The 24,991-nt window shown below is 35.8% G+C and overlaps 1 protein-coding gene across 1 annotated transcript; it reads left to right on the plus strand.

Moving 5' to 3' along the window:
* The first annotated feature begins 20,824 nt into the window (after positions 1-20,824).
* On the plus strand, positions 20,825-24,013 carry Hand (heart- and neural crest derivatives-expressed protein). The gene is made up of 3 exons (XM_014349367.2): positions 20,825-20,957; positions 21,255-21,928; positions 23,213-24,013. Exons 1-3 carry the CDS (start codon positions 20,873-20,875, stop codon positions 23,345-23,347), a joined length of 894 nt encoding a protein of 297 aa, XP_014204853.2. The 5' UTR covers positions 20,825-20,872; the 3' UTR covers positions 23,348-24,013.
* Positions 24,014-24,991: the final 978 nt, after the last annotated feature.

Genomic DNA, 24,991 nt, shown 5'->3' on the forward strand with positions numbered 1-24,991 from the left:
GAGTTAGAAACTGGATGTAAAAAGTAAACGAGAATGGTAAATATTTGTTTTCAATAAACGTCTTATTTTTGTTGAAAAGTTGTGTGTTTAGTACCATATTACCCGACCAATCAATGTGATGACCATTTACTCTTAAAACTATCGCACCGTTAATATCTCACAGAAAATTAAACAACATGCATCCTTTGACGTTCATTTGTACAGAAAAAAATATTCAACTCTCCCCGTGTCAAAAGCTCACCAGTAAACTCTGAAGGATTCCAAGTGACGTTTATTTCAACGTAAATCAAGCTAGCAGCATACTCGCGAAAATGGCCCTTTCTCGAGTCCCCAAAAGATCAGCGGCAAATTGGTAAATGGCACATGGTTTGAGCACCACTCGCTTGCAGATTTAGAAATAGGTATTGTCACTTGGTGGTGCTATAGCTTGATGTACGTTTCATTCATGAAAAAAAAGGCTTAAAGCTTCTTTTCATCGGTAAAGAAAAAAAAAAAACTTGGACCACAAAAGCCCCATAGAGGAGGGAGCTTCGATAAATAATAGCGTCGAGCTACTGTAATTCGACGCTTCTGACTTGGGAGCAAATTCAAATACCACAAAACGATATCCAGCGCGCGATACATTATGTAAAATAGAGCCCTGTGTAAAGAAAAGCAAAAGCGGGATATCCATCAGCACGTGTTGGGTATTTCGCTCCTCGGAAGTAATCGATATGGCCGGCACGTGTGTGTATACAGTATGACGAGCCTGTCACAAGTGACGTACCCTCGTATTATGTGGCATCGAACCCATCGTCGGCTTTTAGGCGAAGACGGGAAAAAAAAAAAAAAAAAAAAAAAACCCAAGCAGAGGTTGAAATGCGGGTTACGAACAACGGGTCGCGTGTATTTGTCTGACAGGTTCTTCTGTGTATAAATGTCAAGCTGGTACGATGTGTCTCGAGAGAGTGCAGGGCATAACATTATACGCAAGAGGTGGTGCAATCGTTTATGGGGCGTAAAGCGTAAGGGGGGGTTGCGCGAGAAGTTGGCGATGTGCAGATACAAAGGTCACGTGTCCTATTATGGGGAATTATTTCTGTCTTGGGAAGGCGCGATCATCATATGAAGAGGATAAGTAATTATCTTAACCCACTTTGATAATTACGATTATTCTGGATGGCAGTAATATTGATGCCCTACCTATGACCATTTTTTTTTTTTCTTTTTTTTTTTTTTATGACGCAAGGACACTTTTGGTTAATTCCATATTATTTCTCATTATTTGCGTTTTAGATTTTATTATTGCATGATTTTGTTCATAGTTTATCCATATACTAATATTTGAAACATACGAAAATTTGACTATAGGTGATTGTATGAGGACCTACGAAGGGCATACGATGGGACAAACAAAATTTACACTCTCTACCTTCCTTGCCCGTATGTAGAACATTTTTGGCTATACATGATTTTAGTTTGATTGTTCTGATATTAATTATTTCGTACATATTTGTATGTATACTACATTATATTATTGTTTTACGAAATAATACGAAAAAAAATTTGAAAATCGATGAAAAGTTGATAACAGCATGGTTAAAACAACGATAGCGTTGATAAAAATCAAATGATTAAAAACGAGTTAGCTTAACGCGTTTTACCCTTTATCGTACTGTGAAATCAGTTGTACTATTATTTATGGACCCAACGATAAAAGGGCCTTCACATGCATTGCCCATTAAATCGTCATTGCGCATCTCTGACGCGAGGGAGGCGCCCTTGAATAGAAAATAAAGATATTACGTTGCAAATAGAATTATTATTTCAGAGTCCCGGGAAAGGGGGAGGCTAACCACTCGAAAGGTTATTATCGACTACTATATGTACGTGCTAGTCTCACAGCAGTAACAGCCAGCACCGCCCATCTAGATTACGCAAACAGTGGGAATACAAAAGGGGAGAGATATGATTGTGCGTATAATGGCCGATGATCCCTCGCTTTTTGGCTTCAAGGATAATCAGCTAATGGCACGCGTATTCAGATTCGTCACGGGTTGTGCACTCGTGTACCTAAATACGAGAAAATCCGCAAAAATTGCGGGAAAAAGTCAAAAAATCATTAAAAAAACTTTCTTACTTCTCGTATGAATTTTTTTTTTTTTCATCGAAAATTTTGACGTCACGTGAATAGAGCCCAACAAAATAATTTAACATAACCGATACATAATTAAATTAACTCTGCCTCGAAGTTGTACTTTGTTTAGATTTTTCGTGGAATTGCCCGTTTACATACACCACCACGTATCCTCGGTGTCGAGTGAATTCTCCAGCCGTGGCTGTACATGGGCGTGCGGAGACAATAAAAGAGGGCCAATAAAAATGACTTTCGGCGTGTCTCTCCCCATCCATAAAACGCATCTCATTAACCACTGCTACCGTGATCTATTGGATTATGGGTTTTCCATCGTGTCCACGGAGTCTGCAGAGCTGCATTCTGTGGCCGTCTGTCGAGCGTATGTGGTTTCGGTTTTCACAGTTTACGATTCCGTACGACCAGTGCACACACGACGCTCATGCCTATTTCCACACTCTGTTGATTCGTCATCCATAAACATTATCTCCGCTTTGATTGCTCTTTTTTCTCTTGAGGTTATAGGTACTTACTCGGCACTCGATCGTTATTTTTCATTTCGATCGGAGAATGTATATTTGAATGCAATATCACATGTAATTTTATTTATTAATACTATTTTAAGTGGAAAAAAAGTGTAGTCTGAGTTGGCCCTGTGATATACGTTACATGATATTATATGCATGACAACATGTATTGAAATGTAATGTAATTTATTTATTTATTAAAAAAACAAAATCGACATTGTTAAATATTCATTGGGTTTTGATGTATTTTTTTTTTTTGTCAATCATATTTCTCTTTTAAAAATAATTATTCAAAACAAAAAGTACTGTTGGCATGGTAAAAAAAAAAAAAGTTTTAATAAAGCAAAAAATATTCATTTAAATTTAATTCCTGATCTAGTTTGGGTCAAGAATTATTTATTAGTAATGACGATAATTAAGTGCGTTTAAATCAAAATCATTTTAAATACACGAACTAATAGCAAAAAAATAAATAAATTGTTAAATCGTAAGAAAAAAAATAATAAAAATTTTTTTTTTAAAAAGAAAATTTGAAGAAAAATCCGATAAAATAGTTATAATAAAATACTGGGAGTCAATAATATACTTTGGGTAATTTAAACGCTTTTTATACTTCAAGTATTATATTTTTTATTTCTATTAATTTAAAAGTACAATCTTATCATGAAATTAAGTGATTTATAATAAGTAGAAGTTACTGTATACTACGTGCGTAAACATTTACCTTTAATATTTTAAAAACATACTGAAATATTGTGCTATTCAAATTAAAACAAAATATTTTATCTTCAGTTTAATGGTTTCATAAGTAATTACGTCACTAGTAAAGACTTGATAATCATTAGTCACATATTACTATGAGTCCGGATGGAATTGGTAATATATTACGAAATATGATATAACTGTACTTATCATCTGAAAAATGTAATAAATTGAAATTTATAACTTTTCTTACACGAATAAATTTATCTTTACACTTTATAAGTAATTTTCAGGCACGATTATCATACGAAACATCGTATTTTCTTACAATTCGACAAAAAGGGTTTCCCGAGGTATATTACTAATCAAGTTAAAAAAAATTGTATTAAAAACTCGTCTCATAGTGCCAAAATAATATATAAGATTTAGAAGGCCAACTATATATACATGGATACACCATTATTGCTAATATTCGGTTGAGTAACTATGAAATGCATGTTAAGGTTAATGACAGAATTATATTATTTTCATAAATTTTAACAAAAATAAAGCAACTTTTTAAGCCCTCCAGAAGTTATCATCATTATTTTAATAATCATTAATTTTTCAAACATAAATGTAACATTTTTTATTTTTTTTATTTTTCTCGTATCGCAACGATCGTACCTTATATGCAAACGTATACGATAGCCCTTTGCATCGATAATATTTCTGGTTAATGTACTGGATAGATCGCTAAAAAATTTCAATAAAAATTACTCACCTTTACGAGTAGTGACTCCTTCAGCACAAAAGCATTTATAGCTGCAAATCTTAGATCCGTGCTCATACATTGATTCGCAAACAATACAAGCTAAAAACAGATGTCATTCTCATTAAATCATTTATCAATTAAAATTACTTGTTACCCATACTTGCCTGATACAATGCATGCTTATCTTTCACGTTGTCGTTATACATCAAGCAGTCAATCAGTGTCAAGTCAACCTTCTTGCTCTGCACAATTTACATGATTTTGGTGAAATTTCAATATTTTAGATAAAAATTAAGCTTTTCCAGCATATTACCTCTGTGATTGTTGATCTAGCTGACTTTGTCAATAATATCAACATAAAGACAATGTCGAAGAAGAATATCAAAGGCACGACTAAATCTACGATGGCATTCTTTTTTTCCCTTACATTATCGTCTATGAAAACTTGACATTGTTTTAGAAATGATATAGTGTACACGGCGATGGATAAAAATATTGGCAACGAGTACAAATCACACAACTCTTGCGACACTTCAATCAAAAATGTATGTGCTTCTCGTAACTTTAAAAAGATCGACGGTTTTTCTGGTATGTCCGGATTGAGAAGCTCAATGACTTCGATGTTGGATAAATTTGTGTACATTTTTCTCGAATGGTAACATATCATTTTGAACGATAATTTTACAAATACAGTTATCATAACATAATGGGTTATTATGGCGTCTACTATAATATTGTAAACAATTTGTATTAACAAAAATATCAGTTTATCGAAATTTTTGGGATCGAAGCAGTTATAGAATTGTGATGTTATTGAAAGCACGTGAAAAATATAAGTAAAGAAAAGAAACGTACAGCTTTTTATTTCTTGTGATATGTATTCATCGTCGTTACTACTGTTCCTCAATCCCCTTATAATGTCTTTTACGGAATTTATTTTGCTGAAAATTGAAATGGCAGCTTTTTGTTGGAAAATATTTTGAATCAAAAAAACACTGGCAGCCGCAAAAACTAGTGTTTCGTTAATGAATTCGTAAATGTAGAAGTACGTGTTTTTAAACGTTGCAAAAACATGAAGTAGATGGTAGTACTTTACAATGGTAAATATTGTAAGTAAAAGAATATTGTATGCAACCCCGGTATATGAGGAACTGAACGACCAAGTTTTTAAAGAACTATTTTCAACATTCAATTCGTTTAATTTCAATGTAAAGCATCCAAGTATTCGATTCAAAAAGTAAAATATCTTAATGAATGGAAAGTTGGAGGATTTCGATTTTTTTCTTCGTGTCAATCCAGCTACATCTATGCGAATGTCGAGCTGAAAAAAAAATTCAAGTAATTTATCGAAAGAAAAATTATTGGTGTTTTTGTGTACTTACATCTGCTGCCATTCTTAGTAAAAACAGTTGATGAAATCCAATACCACAAAATTAAATAAATCGTACGATTATAACTTCAACTATTCAACTATATAATTTTTTTCGACAACCATCTGATCTTCTTCGAGTGTTGAGGCTCACTAAACGTAGAATGATATTCCGAGAGAAGGGCGAAAAATCATGAATTTTTTATTAACTTTTTTCAATCAGCAAATTAAATTTATTTTTTGATATTTCGAGGCAATACTTTAACAAGGCCTTCATATGCTGCAGTGACAAGTTATATTTACAGTGCGCTCGAATTCAGTAAGTCGTAACCAAAACATGTGAGTGACACGTTGGAAATGACAGTCTTACAATGAATAGTCACTCTAATCAATTTGTATTTTGACCTGAAAAATTTTATTTCATGTTATCATGGGATATTGAAAGTCTAAAATTGTAAAAATATACCTTTTTTTCAATTCAAATGTACCTACTGTTGTGTTAAGCGCTTTATGCGTTGCTCATATTATTCGTTGCTATTTCAAGCAATAATCGTAATTATCATTACTATTTTCATTACTATTGTTATTATTTGTTATTATTAATTTATCATTTTTCTTAATAATATCATCCTTATTATTTAGATATATTAACTTATTATTATTGTTAGTATTATTACTATTATTATTATTATTATTACTATTACTATTATTCAAAATTATTATATTCATTTCGTTGCATAAATACCATTCCAGTCATTTAATTTTTTTAGAATATATTTTATTTTGTTTTACAACAGTCAATGTAAAGCCCTAGAAACGAAAAGAAAAAATAATTACCGAAAGTCCTTCGTATCAATTAAAGAGGATTCAAATGAACATGTCGAATAAATGCACATATTAATTTTTATAATAATTATTGTTTCAATGAAAATCAAAGTAGTTTTATGAGCAAAATTTGAAATTCCTCGCCAAAGTTTAGCCGATTTTTGTTTATCACCTCAATCAATTACCTGCTTCTCTCGGACTTTATCAACAAAGCAAGAAAATATGCTCACACGCGCCCTCTTCTCTTTTGAAAAAAAAAAAAAAAAAAAAAAAGTTTTACGACGTGTCCCCCTTATACATATACATGGGGCTGAAAAATGTAATCAAATTAACCGCAATTTCAATAAATTACGTCCCACTTGGAGCAAAGTCGCCCCTTCGTTCACTGGGACATTATACACCTATACATCACACCATGACCCGCGTACCCCACTCGTCCCATATAATATATATTATATACATACCGTCCCCTTGCCCACCGTACTATAAATATACAACTTCATATACGTAATCGGCTAAATGAGCGGGAGCAGCAAAACCTTTGGAGTATATATATATATGTATGTTTTCACCCCCTAGAGCGCGATCGCCGACTAGTAGGTATCCTTACCAGCGCTCGTATCTCTCTATGGCCTATATGAGTTTCCCTTTTCCGCAACAATGCACGCCTTTGTAACTACATGTCGTATAGGTATACATCAGAATATACGCAGCCTCCGTGTGTGCAGCAGCGCACATGTAGTGCAGCGATGTCCCTTTTCCGAAAAGCCAATGTGCTTGCCATTGCACAGGGTGTATATGGTATAACAGTTGCGCAACCGCTGACTGAATGGTTCAGTTGTTTTTGTTATTGGCGTTCAGGTTGTACCAATTCTAAAGGTTTGTAGGGCAAGTACGGTTAGTTATTTGGGATTTCAAGTTTTTTTTTTTTTTTTTTTTTTTTTTTCAATCGATTGACAGTTCATTGATAGAATTCTACTGATTCTAACGAAAATAAAATTATGGGCCGCACGAAAGACAGCAAGATCTCGTAGAGATGTTGAATAAACTTTTGGGGCATCTTATGAAAAAGTAATTTTTTTTTTTTCTGATCTCTTGATGAGAGATTTTTCACCCACGCTTATTGTTCTGCTCACAAAGAGACACTCGTATTCGTAGTGCAGTGACAAGAAAGCTGTGCAAGTATTAAAAAAGGAGAAAAAAAACGCAGCAAAGAAAAATAAAAAAAAAGGCAAAATCGGCGTATTTTACGAGCGCCGACGGACTAGACAGCCGCTTCGTATTTCCAAACAACGCGCCCGAGAAGCGAGTAGGTGTCGTCTTGCGTCTGGTGCGCCCCGTTTGCTCCCATGCCCGTGTACCGAGCAAAGGAAAGGATCGATCAGCCCCGTCGTTTTTAAAAATTTTAATGCATTTCCTGTAAAAAAAAAAAAAAAAAATCGGTAGGGCGCGCTTTGGCGCCGTGGCCGGCGATTTATTGCGACATCGTCTAGTCGCCGGTTTGTCGATCTAGGGGCGGATCGTGTTGGGCAAGCACGTGTAACGCGGCAGTCCGAGGGATGACCACTGCTGCCTTGGGTGCCCGTGTAGGTACACGCGCGTGTATGATGTGTGGGACCAACTTACCGACCACGTGTTTCGCATTTTTTTTTTTTTTTTTTTTTTTTTTTTCGTGTGCACTCGAAACAATGGTAATGGACGCGGCTTTCGCTATATATGTAAGGTTCGTGCTAGGGAAAAGGAGGCGAGAGGGAGGATTTCCTTCGACTTGAGGCTATTACGTGTTAAGGAATAACAAGTACATTTGTATATAAGTAAGTTTGTGTTCTAAATCTAAAATCACTTTAGGTGGATTCTACGTGAAATTGCGATGGAAAAATATGTTTACGAACGAGTATAGGTATACTTCAGTAAGCTAATAATCGGAAAATATCCAAAAATACTGAATTACCATTATTATTGTTTTTTTTTATCTGAACAGATTATAATTTCTGAAATTCATAAGTTCATAAAAATAGTATTGAAACGTGAAAAAACTTTGTATCGAAAATCAAGTAAGTAGAAGTATTTTGAGTAAGCCTGCAGGTGGAGCATTTAAGAGCGCATTATTTTTTACCCGATGGTACTACAGAGTTGTTTTTGGATAAAGGCAAAAAGGCATACACCTATCGTTAATAATAAATAGCTCTTTTCTTGCAAACTCATCGGTAGAACGATACATTTTTTCTGTTTCCTCGGGTGGATGACTCTTCAGTAAAATTTCGAGGTCGAATATTAATGCAATCGATTTTTCTCAAATCAATTACTGGATCGATGAAAGTTTTGATCTTTGTTTCTTTTCTTGCTCCAAACTTGTTCAATTTTTCATGCTTGATACATGTAGGTCAATGTAAAATTTATCATATTTTAACATTTTGCAACATTTTTTTAAAATAAATAAAACGTACCCATACCTAACACTAAACTCGGCCAAACAAGAGTCAATTGCAATTTTACCGTGAAATTCCTTTTTTATTTTGATACTAAGTTGTATCCATACGTATAAGGTCTGAACCACATCTGTCAATAGTACGGAAGAGCTCTTGAATGCAATCACTTTAAATATCAGTTTCAAAGCCTCGTGGAGCTTATACCCTCGTACGTAAGTGGTTTAAATAATTTTTAATTTTTCAAACTTTTTTACGATTTCCGAATGATTTTAAAATGATTTCTCTGACCACCTCGTGAAAATGTATTTCCTTAGCAAGTGTATTTTTTTGTTTTCATCCGTTAATAATTCTGTATTGCTTTCGAAATAATCTGGAATAAAAAATTGAGATACAATACCTTCCAACGGTGTATTTTAAATATTAATTGATTTAATTACAAGATTCTCGTTGACATTTCAAATGCTAAATAGCCAACTTATGTGCATTTATTCCAATTAACTTCGTTAGAAGGAGTCTTAATGATAATATCTCATGTACCGTTTGTGCAAAAAAAAGAAAAAAAAAAAAAAAATTGGGATCGTAACAATATGCTACAAGTGTTGACAATAAAAATATGTGAGGTATCGATGTACAGGGGATGCGCGCCCAGCTCGGTCCGACGCTCAAGTGCTTGCACATGAGAGGAGGAGGAGGAGAGTCCCCTCGAAGAAGAGAATGAGTATCCCCGAGCTACCTAAACGTCATACACGTCGTGTGGTATTGCTGAGAGTGTGTATGTATGTATAAACCTACTCTTCATTCATCCACATATATACATATGCGCGAGCTGCGCGTGAGAAAACGAGCTAATAAGTAGTCGTCACAGCTACAGGGGACAGCGTCTCGTAAATCGTTGCGTCGAAGGTACTCGGGACTGGCGCCATCGGGATGGGGCAGCCCTTCTCTCTTTGTAATATTCATATGCACGTTAAGCCGGTGCATCGCAACTACACTCAAATGGCACACTTGACTTTTCGTGCCGATGATGGACAAAATGATCGTCGTTTGATTAGAGAGAAATTTTGTGTGTCTGATCGAAAAAGTGGGTAAGAAGAAAGAAATTGTTATTATTATTATTTTTTTAAATCTTCTTGATGCGCTTGCGGGATGTGAAATCATTGGATGATCTTGCGTGGGACTGTATGGGTTACTCAGCACAGGAGGAGTGTCTTTTTTTTCCATTGCAATCATAAATGTCGTAAAAGGGGGCTTGGAAAAATTTTAATTTTTTTTTTTTTGTATCCCAATCATAAATGTCAAAAGAGAAAGTGTTTTGATTTACACACGATTTTCAGGAGGACACCCTGTTCTGCTTTCACTGTGAGAGAGGTTTTTTTGGTTTTTTTTTACGTGTACCTATATTTACAGAGAGTAAATAATAATGTAAATCTTGTAATTTTTTAATCATTCGACTAACGTACCTAAACAATATTCACGCAAGTTAAAAATAATAACAATGTCAATAGACGTCAAATAAATACTAGATGTTTTTTTAATTTTGCCTGAGTCGTATTTTTTAAAACTCTTGCTTAAGATACTTGAACATTAGGATGCGTCGCTTAAAATTCGTGTACTTTTAGGACACAATTTTTTTTGTAAAATATTATTCAGACGATACATGTTACGAGTAGTTTGAAGTGTAACATTCAAGTTACAAGTAGAACTGATTTCCAGCAGTGACGTACGAAAATGGCCAAAAGTTGTTGATCACCCTCACTCGCACGTACAAAACGTAAGGCAACTCAAGCAGTGCGCAAATGCGGTAAAAAAATAAATACGCGAAATCCTTTAGCGTAAAAGATCGACGGATGTTGATACATCGATATTTAATGACGCCTCCCTGTAGGCGCTTTCTGTCGCTGGTACACTATGCGTGTCTCGGCCCGTGCGCGTGTGTAACTGCAAAAGGAAACTAGTTTGGATTTCTACGAGGCGAAAAAAAAAAATGTACGTTTATTATGGCAGCAGTAAAATCTGTCGGGAGCTCAAGTCCGCTGTACCTAACGGCAGAACGAGAAAGTCCATAAAAATTCATCCTTTCAAGCTAAATTTGCCTCCCGCGCGTGTACGGAGACCTTTTGAAACGAGTCGCGCTGCTTGCTCGTCGCTCTCGAAATTCCGAGGGATGTGGAAAACTTGATTCGCACTTTGGGAAAGAAAATTAACAAAAGTTGACCATCATGGACCACTTGAAAGTTTAAGTGGGGAGGGAGGCTTACAATGCCACGGTCAAATTTACTGCACCATGTGACGCCAAGCGAATGTCAAATGTGCTCTGTCTCTGTTATTTTTTGTTTATTAAAAAAATAAGTGTCCACTGTTTTCTGATAATCCATACCTGTTTGACCCAATAGGTTTTTTCATACCAAATCTCAATTGCATAATCATTGGTTGGTTTTGAGGTGTAGATATGGTATCACATGATTAAAGGGTTACCAAAAAAAAAAAACGACATCGCTTTGTCACGTGAAACTAAATTATTATAGGCCAATTATGAGGTATATCTGTAGGTTGTAGATTTATTAAAATGGTTTTTAGTTTTTCGTCCAACCAAGTAGCTACAAGTTCACCTGTTTGGTTTATCGACATATCAATAATAATAAAAAGTATAAAATGTATGCTTCTCTCTTAATGTATTAATTTAAACGGACGCGAGGATAAATAACAAGTACACGAAGATAAGTACGAGTAGAAGGAGGACCGTAAACTCGAATAGAGCCATATAGGGGGGAAGGGAAAAAGATAAAAAACGGCACATATACGAAGCACAAAGCACCTGACGCCCACCATAATACTAACTACTTCCTTCCGCTACTCGTGCACTCAGTAGCTACATCATCATCCCTCGAGGATGTAAGCCCTTGATTAATCACGCGTACTATATTTGACTCGGCCATAACTTCATCTACGGGACTTACATGCGTTATAATGTCAAGAGCACCACTGCTTGAAAAATCATCCCTTTGGGTACTTCCCTGCTCATTTGTTTTTTTCTAATTTCACTGTTTGGGTTTAAAAGTGGCTTCTGCTTCCTCGAGCGATTAGGTGGATTGATTGTTCGTAATGATCTCGTTGGTTGGTTATTCATTTTCTTACACTTTTTTCCCACTGAATTTAAAGTCATAAGAAATTTCAAAGATAAAAATAAAAATTGGTTAAAGTGATCGATTTCATTCGAAAAATGCTGTTTTGTTACATTGATTTTTTTAGTCGTGACTATCTAAACAAGAAGCAACACACGCTTCGTACATTTTTGTATTTTTTATTTCCATCCTTGTCACAAAATTGTCACTTTAACGTAATAACAAGTATTTTATAATTATTTTTATTATCAAAAGTAATCCTCATCACGGTTTAATTTTTTTTTAATTTTGTAAATTCGCATACATTGAAATTTACTTGATACAATAATTCTTGTGAACCCAATTTTTTCCTTCCTTTACAGTACTCATGATAAAACAATTTGTGACATTTATATTTCTTACTGTTTAAATTATCTTTCATTTAAACTAAATACCTGAGAAACAAGCTTCACTTGTATTTGATCTTGTTAATTTTTTTTATTATAAATTCAGTGAATAAATACAGACAAAAAATTTTGCCTCTATTAAAAAATATTGGTTGGTGCTATATATATTTCCGCGTACTCAAAAATTAGTTTGAGAGTTTGCCTAGTGTGAGTGAATGAAAAGAAAATAAAAATAATAATAATAATTAATCAACTCACTAACCGAATGGAAAAAAATTTTTCAATAAATAGTTTTTGTATTTACTAATTAAAATACAGTATCCTGATAAACCAGCAAATTAAAAACGTGTAGCAAAATATTATTGAAATGGAATCATCGTTGGACTAAAGAAAAACAGTACTTAAAATTGTTTCACAATGCTATTTTGTTTCGGTAAGTACATGCGATGTACGATCCAGCAGAGGATGAAAATTCCCGATTATCTATACGCAATAAAGTCACAAGCTGCGTGAAGCGCGAATAATATCGGCAAGGCGTTGGTAAGGGGCGAGAGGGGCTTGACTTACGAATTTTCTAGCCGAGTTTGACGCTTCCACCCTGCGGAGCCCCATTAATACTCGGTAACGCAATAAACTATATTTAGGTGGCGGCAACGGCGGCGCGCTACGTACGATTTGATATCTCGTAAAAGCCACATGGCCCTTTCCGACCGGTGTGGTATAGGTACGCGCGTTGGATCGCGCGCGCACTAGCTATCTTCTTCCTTTTCTTTTTTTTTCTTTTCTTTCTCCCTCCTTTTTTTATTCTCTTTACGGAATCAAAGTGAAAAAAAAAATTTTATTCCTTGCTCTATTTGGGTATCATCGCTTTTTATATATATGCGTGGGACATGTGGGTGTGAAATTTATTACACTATAGCGTTTAAGTTCGATAAAGGACAAAACAAAGAGTGTCATTTATTAATTTACATGATATTACCTTCAGGGGGAGATAATAGTCGTAAAACTGTTTTTCCCCCTTTTTTGATAACTTATGACTTTTTCCCATACATGTTGCCCTGATGTTAATCAATAATCAGATGCCAAATATTACACACGAGCAACTTTTTCTACATTTTATGAGATGATCTATTGATTGCTACTCTTTCGTTGATTATTTGGTATCGTATTATTTAAAAACCAATGACTGAAATTAGTTTAACCAAATTTACGTTACCGTTACATTAATATAAGTTACACGATTACCAATACTGTTGTGTAGTAGTCAACTCAACCAACGGAATCGCTAAAAGTATTCCTACGACAGTATATTGTTGAATTAACCAGTTTATCAGCGAAGCTAAGAAAACGAGATAACTTCTTTGAACTACTGTTGGCTTATGCATTTTTCAAACTACTCACTTGAAGCAACTCTTCGAGGTTGGCTGAAAAATGACCAATCTTTTTTCATCATCTATAGTTGATTTGGTGCAAAAGCGACTTTGTAGAAGGTACTGTGATACTGAAACAGCTGTAACGCGAAAGGTAATCAAATAAATAACTGAAGGTCTTACCAAAATAAGGGTTTGGGCTTCGGTGCATAGTTGTCGTTTTTTCGGCTACAAAACCAATCGAGTGAAGAAGAAATATCAAGAAACAAACAGTGCAAAAATATATAATTGTTATTTCCACGTGTGTACGTACACGCCTCCGGTGACAGCTCGGGAGTAATAGGTCCAAGGAACTAGTCGTTTTTCCTCGTCCAAGCGGAGCGCGTAAACAGAGAGGGTCGCCGAAACGAATTCCAAAACGAAGAAACGAGTCTGCGGCACGTCGTCGAACAGCTACCGGGTTTTTTGTTTGTTTGGAAATGCAAAGCGCGTATGCTCGTCCGTATACTTACTACACGATGTCGTACGAGTATGTAAGTTGCGACATGTGCTCGGATGGATGGGAGAAAAGTTTTTATTTCCGGTCGATTTTCGATGAGGAAGAGACATATATTTGTTGAAACTTTTTTCGTTTTCACTCGTAAAAGGGAAGATAATTTTGGGAAAAAGCTATGATTGAAATTGGAAGGGGACGAGGGAGACGTTGATCGTTTGCTTGCTTCCTGATTGAGGATGTGGGCACATGATACGTGGGTTTTGAGTTAATGTTACACACTATCCTGTAAGATTTTATAGAAAAGTTGATTGTACTTAAGAATTATAACAAATGGTGTAAAACAAAAATTTACTGCCGTAAACTTAGTTTTTAATTTAAATTAGTACATTATATTTAATGAACGCATGGAAATAATACTTACAAAGTTTTTTTTTTTTAATTTCGTAACTTAAATTAGAATAATACATATAAATTTCTTACATAATATTAAACTTCATTAAATATATTTAAATTCTCAAAAATCAGTATATTAAATTTATTTATTTATGTGTGATGATACATTCATAAATAAAATACAACGAGAAATTTTTGAAATTAAAATAATAAGTAAACAATATGATAAAACAAAAATTATTTTGAAGTTTATAAAACTCACTAAAAATGTAGATAAAATTTTACAAGTCGGTACAAAGAATTTGCAAATAGAAGTATAACGAACTCTTATGTAGTTGTTTTTAAATTTTTAACTTAATACTCAATTTAGGACTCGAGCTTATTAATGTTACTAAAAAAGTATATTGTATCTGTGCAACTTAAAAAAAAGCAAAAAATTGTTTTTGAAAATGTTTTAAGATTGAAAAAAATAAAGAATTTTGTACATTAACATTTTTTTTACTAAGTTAAGATATTTATCTAATAAAAACATTTAAATTGTTTGTTTTTTTCCTACTGCAAGAATAGTGATTAAAAATTATATTAAAAATACACGATTTTCAAGCGCGTAAAATTGCATAGATGTATGTATTAAATGATATCATCACTCTATGGTATGTTATAATTTATGTAATTCAGTGATTAAGTATTCGACATTTTTTCAGCATTGAGTAGAACTGCCTGACTTAAGTCTGCTAAGGTTCCCGTACCTTACCTCACAAAATATGGATAATTGCTATTTTCAAATAATTTTTTTCAAGATGTTTTTTTTCTTCATTATACTTGTGTTGAAAAAATCTTCCTTTGACGTTTGTTTGATTACAAGATTTGTCATCTGTCAACTCTGAATTAATACATTAAACCATTCAGATAACTAATAAAAAAAAACAAAAAAAACGATCAACGTCCATTCATAAACGAATCAAAAAAATTTTATCAGTCTTTCTACATCACCCCACCGTCATACCCTATTTTTCCGCCCCTCCTCACGCATATCGTGTTATATTTTTAATCAACAACAATTTCAATTCAATAAGCACGTATATACACAATCTACAACGAACACACAGCCGCGACCTTCGAAAAAACCGTAACACGAACTTTATCAATCGCAAACGAAAATATTTCACAGATAGACGAGCTATCATCTATTTATGCTTCTCCCTCGCGAGCGTATACTTTGGCGCGCGATAACGTGCAATTCGTCGATAAAGAGCGGCTTAATAAAATCGGGAGAGAAAAACCAGACGCTACGTATACCATTACGCCGAGGGACTTGAATACGTTATGTGCCTGTGTATATTCATACGTACCACATACGCGTAAAACGGTAGTGTGTGATCTTCGATAAAAAGAGGAGCTTCGTGTAATGGAAAAAAAAAAAAAAAAAAAAAGAAAAGAAAAAAAATAAGTTGACTTTTTTCCCTTCTCCCAAGCGCAGGAGATCAAGACACGAATGTTTTTTTCAAAGATTCGTCATCAAGAGGTCCACTCGAGTGCACACGGTACAAAGTAAAAGTACATCACTACTGCACATGATGTACCAGCGGTATACGCATTTCCCAAAAGAGGAAAGCTCGACTGCCTATATGGCAGAGCTCGTACGTACATATAGATACGACACAGAGACAGTGAAAGGGGAAAAGGTAGTCTGTTGTGTGTCTAATAATGTGAATAAGGATGCAGAAGCGCGTCGTGCCCTTTGACACGCGCATATCTTGGCGGGCGCCTTTGATAAAGTGGCGCCTCTTTTCGGAGGGCGGGCCGAGACACGGACTCGAATCGAGGGTGTACTAATATACGGACATGTTGCTCTGTGACGTGTATATATTGTATATAATACGAAAATAATAATGGTAACGGAGTAAGTTATCTTTGCATTGGGAAAATCGGCGAGAAATCGGTAAAAGATCGTTATGCCTCTCCGACCTAGATCGCTTGTGTTTTTCGTGCAAAATTCTGCTGGTCCAAGCCTTATATGACGAAATCAGAAACCTTCCAATAAGGACGAGATGTCAAGTCGAGAGCTTTCTCCGAAAGGGGCGGAAGGGGGTCCAAGCTAGCTTCGCGATCGCAAGGGCCCTCGAGTGGCCACAGGAGAGAGAAAGCAGCCGTCACACACGGCAGGGGTTGCCAGGGGGATGGAGAGTGGAAACAGTTTATCTCGCGGTAATCGTGCTAATAATGCTGAGAAACGTCTGTGACACGGGGCGGACCTGCGGCGCCTGTACGCGGTTCGGCTCAAAGAAGCGGATGGGTTTTTTTTTTTTTTTTTTTTTTTTTTCAAGGGCAGAAAGAGAGGCCTTTGGTGTCTCTTTTTCGGTCTTTTTCCATCCGATCGGTGCGATGATGACGGAGGGGTTTTCAAGGGCGCCCTACACTCGGGATGATTATTTGGGAAAAAATCGGAAAAGCCGCAGCGTGCGTGGGCTCTTGAGCTTGAATTTCGTTGGTTGTGGTTTCTCGAGTGTAGCCAAGTCGTATAAGTGTTGTCGAAGCTTTTGGGTACTTAATATTTTTTTTTTTTTTTTTTTTTTTTCAATATTATGATCACACAACGTGGATTTAATCATAATCACGACTAATGGTCTCGATAGCCGATTGCAATGAATCGGGGCTTGATATTTTTATCGTTTAATGTTCATCATTAGGATCTACAACACAAACCATCGTATAGAATTATTAATAAAAATTTTGAAACAAAGGAAGAGAAATTTATTTTTAAGATATAAGTTAATAATAACTGTTGATAAAAAGTTAATTCACGCAGTTAGAATAACTTTATCAATAGCTCCTTCTTTAGTATGACAGTCTATTTTTTAGATATCAAAAATAATTTCTTAATTTGTACGATGGCATTTTTTATGTAGATATATAAGAGATGAAGTATTAAAACGTTGATCACGTTATATTTTCCTAGCTTCAATCGATTTTTGTTGTTTACTTTACCTAAGCAGCAACTAAATGAAAATATATAACAAAAAATTGAGCAATTGAATAAATCCGATCCCTATATGCAGTTTTTAATAAAACAGTGCTTGGCGGTTTTTCGTTGACAATTATGTGAGTATGAGAATTCATTAGAATTTATAAGGTTGTATAGCTTTTATTCACTAATAAAAATAAAATTTACTTTATATTCCTTACACTTTCACAAAAATGTCGAAGACTTCAGTTACATTCGGGCTATAGTATAGCCTACTTTTCAATTGCTATCAACGATAAACGCCAAAGTCTACCCACACTAAAACTTTTTTTTTGTACTTTAAAAAAAAAATTATTTTCAATTAACTAAATGATTTTCAGCTTCTTTATCGTTTGATGTCTTGTTTGTAAATATTCCTAGGTCATGAGAATTTTTATAAAAAGTATCTGAGTTGAAAGTACTTACTCGTGGAAGGCTGACCAATAAATTTATCAAATTTTTTTTTTTTAAATAATAATTTTAGTTTGACGATTCATTCAGTCCTACACAATACAATTTCTACTTAAACTCAAAATTCGCAATTAAAGCAGAGTTTGGTGTTTGTTGTTAAGACCTTATATATTACAAAAAATTGCGTATTCGTATAAAATAGAGAATCATTGACCTCTCAGCGATTGTGATTATTCCTCATTTTAAAAATAACTACAGTTTCATACTGACAAATAGTTGGAGAAATAGTCATCATTGGCATAGCTCAGAACTATTTTTAACGCAAAATCATTAAATAACTAGAGTATATTGTTATCAGGATTCGGTTTTACTTGGCTATATAAATTCAATGCTCGCAGTATACTCAAGTCGCACGGGCATTACAATACCGTATTAGTTAACTTTTGATTGTTCGAGATTTTTTTTTCTTTTCCAATGAATTCGCTCTTCATAATCTTAATCTTGTGGATTACGTTTACTTTTTCAGTAAGTAAATTTATTATAAATGACTTAACGAATATTTCAGACAAATTTAGTATTTACCGATCAATGGGTAAAAAGGTTGGTAAAACTTTCCTTCCCAGGAGATAAAACTCAGCTCTCCGAGGAAATATATATATTAAATAGACATTTTTTTCACTAAGTACGTGTACTTTACAAGTGCATAAATCGAAGCTGTTACCTTATTTTGTAAAGAGTTAAATTTATGCTGTATCATGTGTGCGTTGTGCTAAAATTGGGAAAAAAAATTTTCGTAGAAGAAAGGTGTGTAGTATTTTTTTCAAGTACATAGTTTTATGAAGTCTGCAAGTAAGTAGATACAAGTAAAAATGCAAAGTCTTTAATCACATACGTTGAAGGTACGTACGTGCAAACGCAAATGCACTATTTTAAATTCATACACATTTTGAACTTTTGTGCAATAAAAACACATTTTTTTTTTTTCATGAGTTTCAAAAAAACTTTTTTTCCTATACAAACATTTTTTTCATGACAAGGAGCAAAAACATCTTATATAAAAATATATCTTAGTAAGAAGGCAAAATATTGCAATTGACGTTACTAGATTACTTATTAATTATAAACACAACCCAACAATTGCCAAAAATATCCTTATCTAAAAATGATATATTATGTTGACTTTCATAGCAGTAATACACATGTGCTGTGCAAAAAATAAAAAATAAATAAATAACTACAGCCTTAGGGATCACTCACCAATCAATTTTTTATTTGCAGGAACCAATCGTATTTCTAAGCGTTTTAGGATCCAACACAAGAGAGGAAATAAATAATCGACAATCCATGTGCTTTGATTTCGGTAGGAACTTTTCAAACTTTTCTACCATGAAAATAAATGTGGATAATAATTCAAAAAACTTTACATGAAATATTTAATTCGTAGTACATATTGTATTTATTTTTCAGCTATGAAGGAAAATACAAATAATTTGTATACCTTCACCGAGTGTTATGCGGGATGCATGTATACACAGGAAAAATTTGTAGGTGGAACTATTGTTTTTTTGTTTTATAAAAAAAAAAAATAAAAAAATAAAATAATGAATATAATCATTTTTATAATGCAGCCAAATAATCCTGGTGACAGAATTTTGAACGAATATTTTCTAAACATCCATGCTATTGCATCTAATTACCCTTCGAATGTTCCAAAGGCCATCGCTACTTGCAAAAATAAAGGTCATAACTGCTTCAATTGTTATTTTAATCGTAATAGAGCTTGTGACGAAAACATTATTGTAATTTTTTTTTTTTTTTTTCCTAATTGTTTGGTATAACTTTTCAGTTTCAAACAATGTATGCAAAAGTGGAAAGGAAATCATATCTTGTTTCAGTCAGATTTGATTCAGTTCTCCAACTACCATAAAACTTTGATCTTCAACTATTTCTTGGCATTCATTCAAAACATGGCATTTAAATGACATATTATGTAAACATTGAAATAATAAACGATGATTATTAAAAAAAAATACTCTTCTACAATTATTATGTAAACTTTATACTAGACTGGTTGATCTTATTGTACAAAGAATTTTGCTTCCTCAAAAAAAAAAAAATAATAATAATAATAATAATCCTCACACTGTGTAAGCTACGTATCATGTCTTCTCAAATGTTCGTTGTTTCTCCATCGATAACAATTAAAAAAATAACACTCTCACCCTACAATTAACTCGATTAATCGAAGTTCCCCTCGTAAAACCGTAACCCCGATTTTTCTCGTATAAAATTCAGTGGCATTATATCTAGCACGGGTCAGCGCTACATGCGCTCCGCGCACTCCACTCTCTTCCTCTCACCACCGTTTATTAAACAAAGGAAGAAAGTATCAGCTCCACGTGAGTGTATACATATATATGTGTATGTGTTAAATAGCAATGGAGAAAACGAGGGCATGTATTTATATATAGATACGTACCCACAAAATATGATACATGCCCACCCCCTCCGGCCCCGTCCAATTTGCTAATCGAATAGTCGGCGGTCGGTACGTGATGCGATAAAAGTAAGGCGTGCGACTCGTCGAGAGCCAACTCGAGGGCAAGCCACGCCCAGCGTGTGGTGGCCAACCGTGTTACCAGAGGGGAGGGTAGAGCCAGGTCGCTCCACCCACGCCGAGGGAGCACACTGCAGCGGGGCCCGTGTATATGTGTACCAACTTTGCTTTCCTACGTACCCCCGATCGACGGGACTGACATTCGGGTTTCGACGCTTCTGGCGAGTGCACCGAGTGCCAAGGGTGTGTTTTTTTTTTCACTTGTCCGTGGGTGCCGATCAGTACGTGATTGCCGATTTTTTTTTTTTTTTTCTTTTTTTTTTTTGTGGACATTTGGTGGCTCCCGTTGGGCATTTGTACCACAAGTAGACGATAGATTTTCGTCCGAACGGGGTATCACGGGAATTCGTCAGGATGCTCGGTGGAAGCTACGAGACCCAGGCCGAGTACTATCCCCAATGGCACCAGCCGTACAACTACGTCACCCAGCTGCCTTACGGTTCGTCTGAACTTTTTTCCATTTTTTTTTCACCATTGGATGGTTTTTTCTCTTTCTGGGAAAAGAATTGCGAGTTATTGGGTTTTTTTTTTTTTATATATAATGGTGGGACTATTGAATAAATAAAAAAAATGATTTGCCGATCTTGAGTACGAAATATGCAAGCGTCGAATTGGGAATTGGTTCGAAAGAGTGAAAAAAAAAAAAACATAATATTCTGGCAATCGACACAAAATCTGCACGATCGGCACTTGAGAAAAGAAAAGAAGAATTAAATCGATCGGCCGTTCATTGCAGGCCAGTACCCGGACGCGGAGAGCCACTCGGGGCCCTACTGGAGCACCGACTCGGGCATGTCGAGCAGCAGCACGGGCTCGGGCAGTCCGCCCGCCTCGTCGCCACCGCTGATCGAGGAAATCGGCATCCAGGAGCCCAGCTACCCGTCCCCCCAGTCCTGCGACTACTCGCCTCCCCAACAACAGTACTCCCAGCACCAACAACAGCTCAGCCCCAGCAACAACCAACAGCAGCACTACTTTGCCGATCAGCCCTCGGTTTACCAACAGCAACAACTTATGCCAACGCTCGTCCACCAGCAACCCGATCCCCAACCGCACCCGTTCGCCGTCCAACAAACGAGTGCAGTGTCGATGTTGTTGCAACAACAGCAGTGCTGTGCGAGCGACGGCCTGGGAATGGCGCCGGTCAAGCCGAAACGGCGCAACACGGCCAACAAAAAGGAGAGGCGTCGCACCCAGAGCATCAACAACGCGTTCGCCGATCTCAGGGACTGCATACCCAACGTGCCCGCTGACACCAAACTGTCCAAGATCAAGACCCTGAGGCTGGCCGCGAGTTACATCGGCTACCTCATGACGGTGCTGGACAGCGACGAGGGCGAGGAGCCGCAGACCTTCCGGGCCGAGATACTCGCCAGCGGCAGGAGGAGCAAGCCACAGCCGGGCCTGCTGGTGAGTTTTTGCTTCTTTTTCTTCAAGGGGGATCACAATCGCCGATGGTTCGACCTTTGGGGCCTTTTTTTTTTTTTTTTTTTTTTTTTTCTTCGCGACTCCAGCGTGAAACACGTGAAAACATCTCGAGTCTTTTTGTAAGGGAGGACAATTGTTAACATACCATGGAAACAATTGTTCGGAAACCGCAATCATTTGAATGCTTAAAATGTCAAAACTTTTTATTCGTGTTATTTTTATATCAAGAAAATACATACTTCCAGCTGAATGTATTATTATTCTGGTAATTCTCTTGTACAACCCTCGCCACCTCAAATCAAATTTAAAAATGAGATTTATTGAATTTTCGACGACGCCGAATAAATAAACAAATATATAAATTAGTGTGTATAAATACGTTTAAAACAATTTTTTTTCTCGAGCAATTTTCATGGGAACTGTAAGCTCTTACAATTATATAAAATAATTATCTATTAATAGTTTCTTTAAAAACTTTATGAGTATTTGCTGTGACTGAAAAAAAAAAAAAAAAAAAAATTCGTTTATTATTACAGCGACAACCACTTGACATTCGAGTTTAACGTTTGACACTAGGGTACAATTATTTTATAGATTTTTCAACACTGAATACCGAAATTGTTCTAAATACCTAACACACCGTTTTTTCTGGAGAGATTTTTTTCCCATTTGTAACAATGGACTTGACAAAAAAACTTTTTTTCCCCTTAAAATTTAATGCACCATTTTTACCGAGTAAGTACTGAACTATATAATTTTAGCTGTAAAAATAAAATGATCTATAGAACAAGTGACGCGTTGTATTTCGATAATTAGACAAATTTGGATGCGAAGTATTTAAAAAAGCACGCCCAAATATAACTTCCGGTTTTACTAGTGATAAACCTATACGCCGTATATTTTACTCAGTGAAATCGATGAGGACTAAGGCCCCATATAAATTTAAACTATATTGGTATCCTAAGGGATGTCAAAACTCGTGTATAGATACAGAGATATATTTTATCTCTCGATGATATACGAGGCTGTTCGAAAGATCGTTACGGGACGGTTCGTCGCTCGTGTTTACACCACAGCCTGACAAACAACTCTTTCCAACTTAATGAATCGCTCCCCCTCACCATAATGTATATATATATTTAGTTTTCAACTCATCGTGTCATAATATTATTATGTTTCGATCACGCGCAACATCTTGTATAAAAAAAAAAAAAAAAAAAAAAAAAAAAAAAAAAAAAAAAAATTCGTTTTGCCTATATGTTGCAGAACGACGTGGCCATGCACATGATGGGGATGCAAGAGGAGACGATAAAAGCCAAGGGCCGAACCGGATGGCCGCAACACATGTGGGCCCTCGAGCTGAAACAGGAGCAACAAGCTAACAACAATCCTTTGCATTAGGCGTCGTTGCAGCACCACACACTTGCATAATCATTTGTAGAAATCACGACTTGGATCGTCGTCGTTTGTCATTTATCGCGAAAAGGTGTGCGCCCTATATACCAATGGGGATACACACTTAACTCCAATAGCACGCGAAGTTTTTTCTTCTTCGGACTTTAAAACGTTTCGCATAATGGCCGCGTGGCAACCGTTTTGTCAACATCGGAAATGTTCTCTGATTTTTTTTTTCCTTCTTTTCTTTGTCACTAAGAATCACTTCAAGAATGACACTTTTAAACTATGAAAACGTGGTTTCTCACTATTATAGCGTCATTGTGAGCTCGATACCATTGGTAGCATTGAGAGCAAGTGACGTTTTTCAAATGTTGTTTCTGCGCTATCAGGGCCATTTTTGTTCGTGAGATAATTGTAAATAATTTGATTAATCGTCCCGCTGATACGTGGAGCCCGAATTTGAAAATGGGGGCCATCTCTCCGTTGTACATACATGATACCAAACGCCGGAATGATTTTCGTTTTTATTCTTTACGCGCAATGCAACATTAACGAATTCATCCAATGACGCGTGAAACCAAAGAGGAAGGTGGAAAAGAGCCGTACTTAATGATTTTGTCGATGTTCGTTATGTCTTTTTTTCTCCCAACATCCCGCATGACAGAACAATCGTCGAACATTACATATCTGTAAAAAATATTGTACAAAGTGTATAGTCGTAACTTATATAGTTGGTAAAAAAAGTAACGAGTTGATGGCGATAAAGATTCATCCAATAAACCAACACTTGATATTAAATCGTACCTTCTTTCTTTCTTCTCTCAGACCTTCAAAACGATTCCTTGGGGGGAAAAAATAAGACATAAAGGCCCTCTGTTGGATTTTCATTCGTTGCCACGGCTGCAGCTTAGCGTATCAATTTCAATCCAGGCACGTGCGTGATGTGTAAAAAGAAATACCATCCCTGGGATATCAAGGGAAAAAAATAGGAAATCCTTAAGCTCAAAATCATTGAGGTAACTTCCATAACGATCAAGAGTTGAAGAAGAAAAAAATAAAATAAAAATAAAAAGACAAGTTGCACGACAAAACAAAGGAACCAATAAAAAAAAAGGGGGTAGGAGGGAACATCTCAGCACTCAATTCCATCGCCACGAGTGAGCCCGAGATTGTTTAAAGGGGTGTCGCTGCCCGGCGAAATTATTTTCCTAGCAGCTCATTCGGCGGCCCCCCAGGCCCTCTCGCTCTCCGCTCGTATTAAAATCCAAATATTTATCGTACCGCGTGGCTCGTTCGTTGATCTCCGGGCGCGTCTTTTTTTCCCTCCTCGCTCAGCCGATGATGACGCCTGTGTTACACACACACTCGGAGGAGAAGCTACTTTCACGAGGGTTTACAGGAGTAAACACGCCCCCCTGTTTACGATGCGCAATCGATTTACAGCGGAAAGGGCGTACATATATATATATATTGAAGATCGCAGCGGGATAAAAAAAAAACAAGAAAATAAATAAACAAACCAGAGAAAACTGCATCCGAGTGGTGGGTGGAAAGTTACAATATAGGCGTGGATGCCGGCGGAGTAAGTAATTGCCGAGCCGGCGCCAGAGTCCTCTCGGATTTCCGAGGGGTCCCCGTTTGGAGGAG

Source organism: Copidosoma floridanum, unplaced genomic scaffold, assembly GCF_036245765.1.
Source record: "Copidosoma floridanum isolate Cflo_tuat_1 unplaced genomic scaffold, Cflo_Japanese_pri ptg000030l, whole genome shotgun sequence".
NCBI classification, from domain to species: domain Eukaryota; kingdom Metazoa; phylum Arthropoda; class Insecta; order Hymenoptera; family Encyrtidae; genus Copidosoma; species Copidosoma floridanum.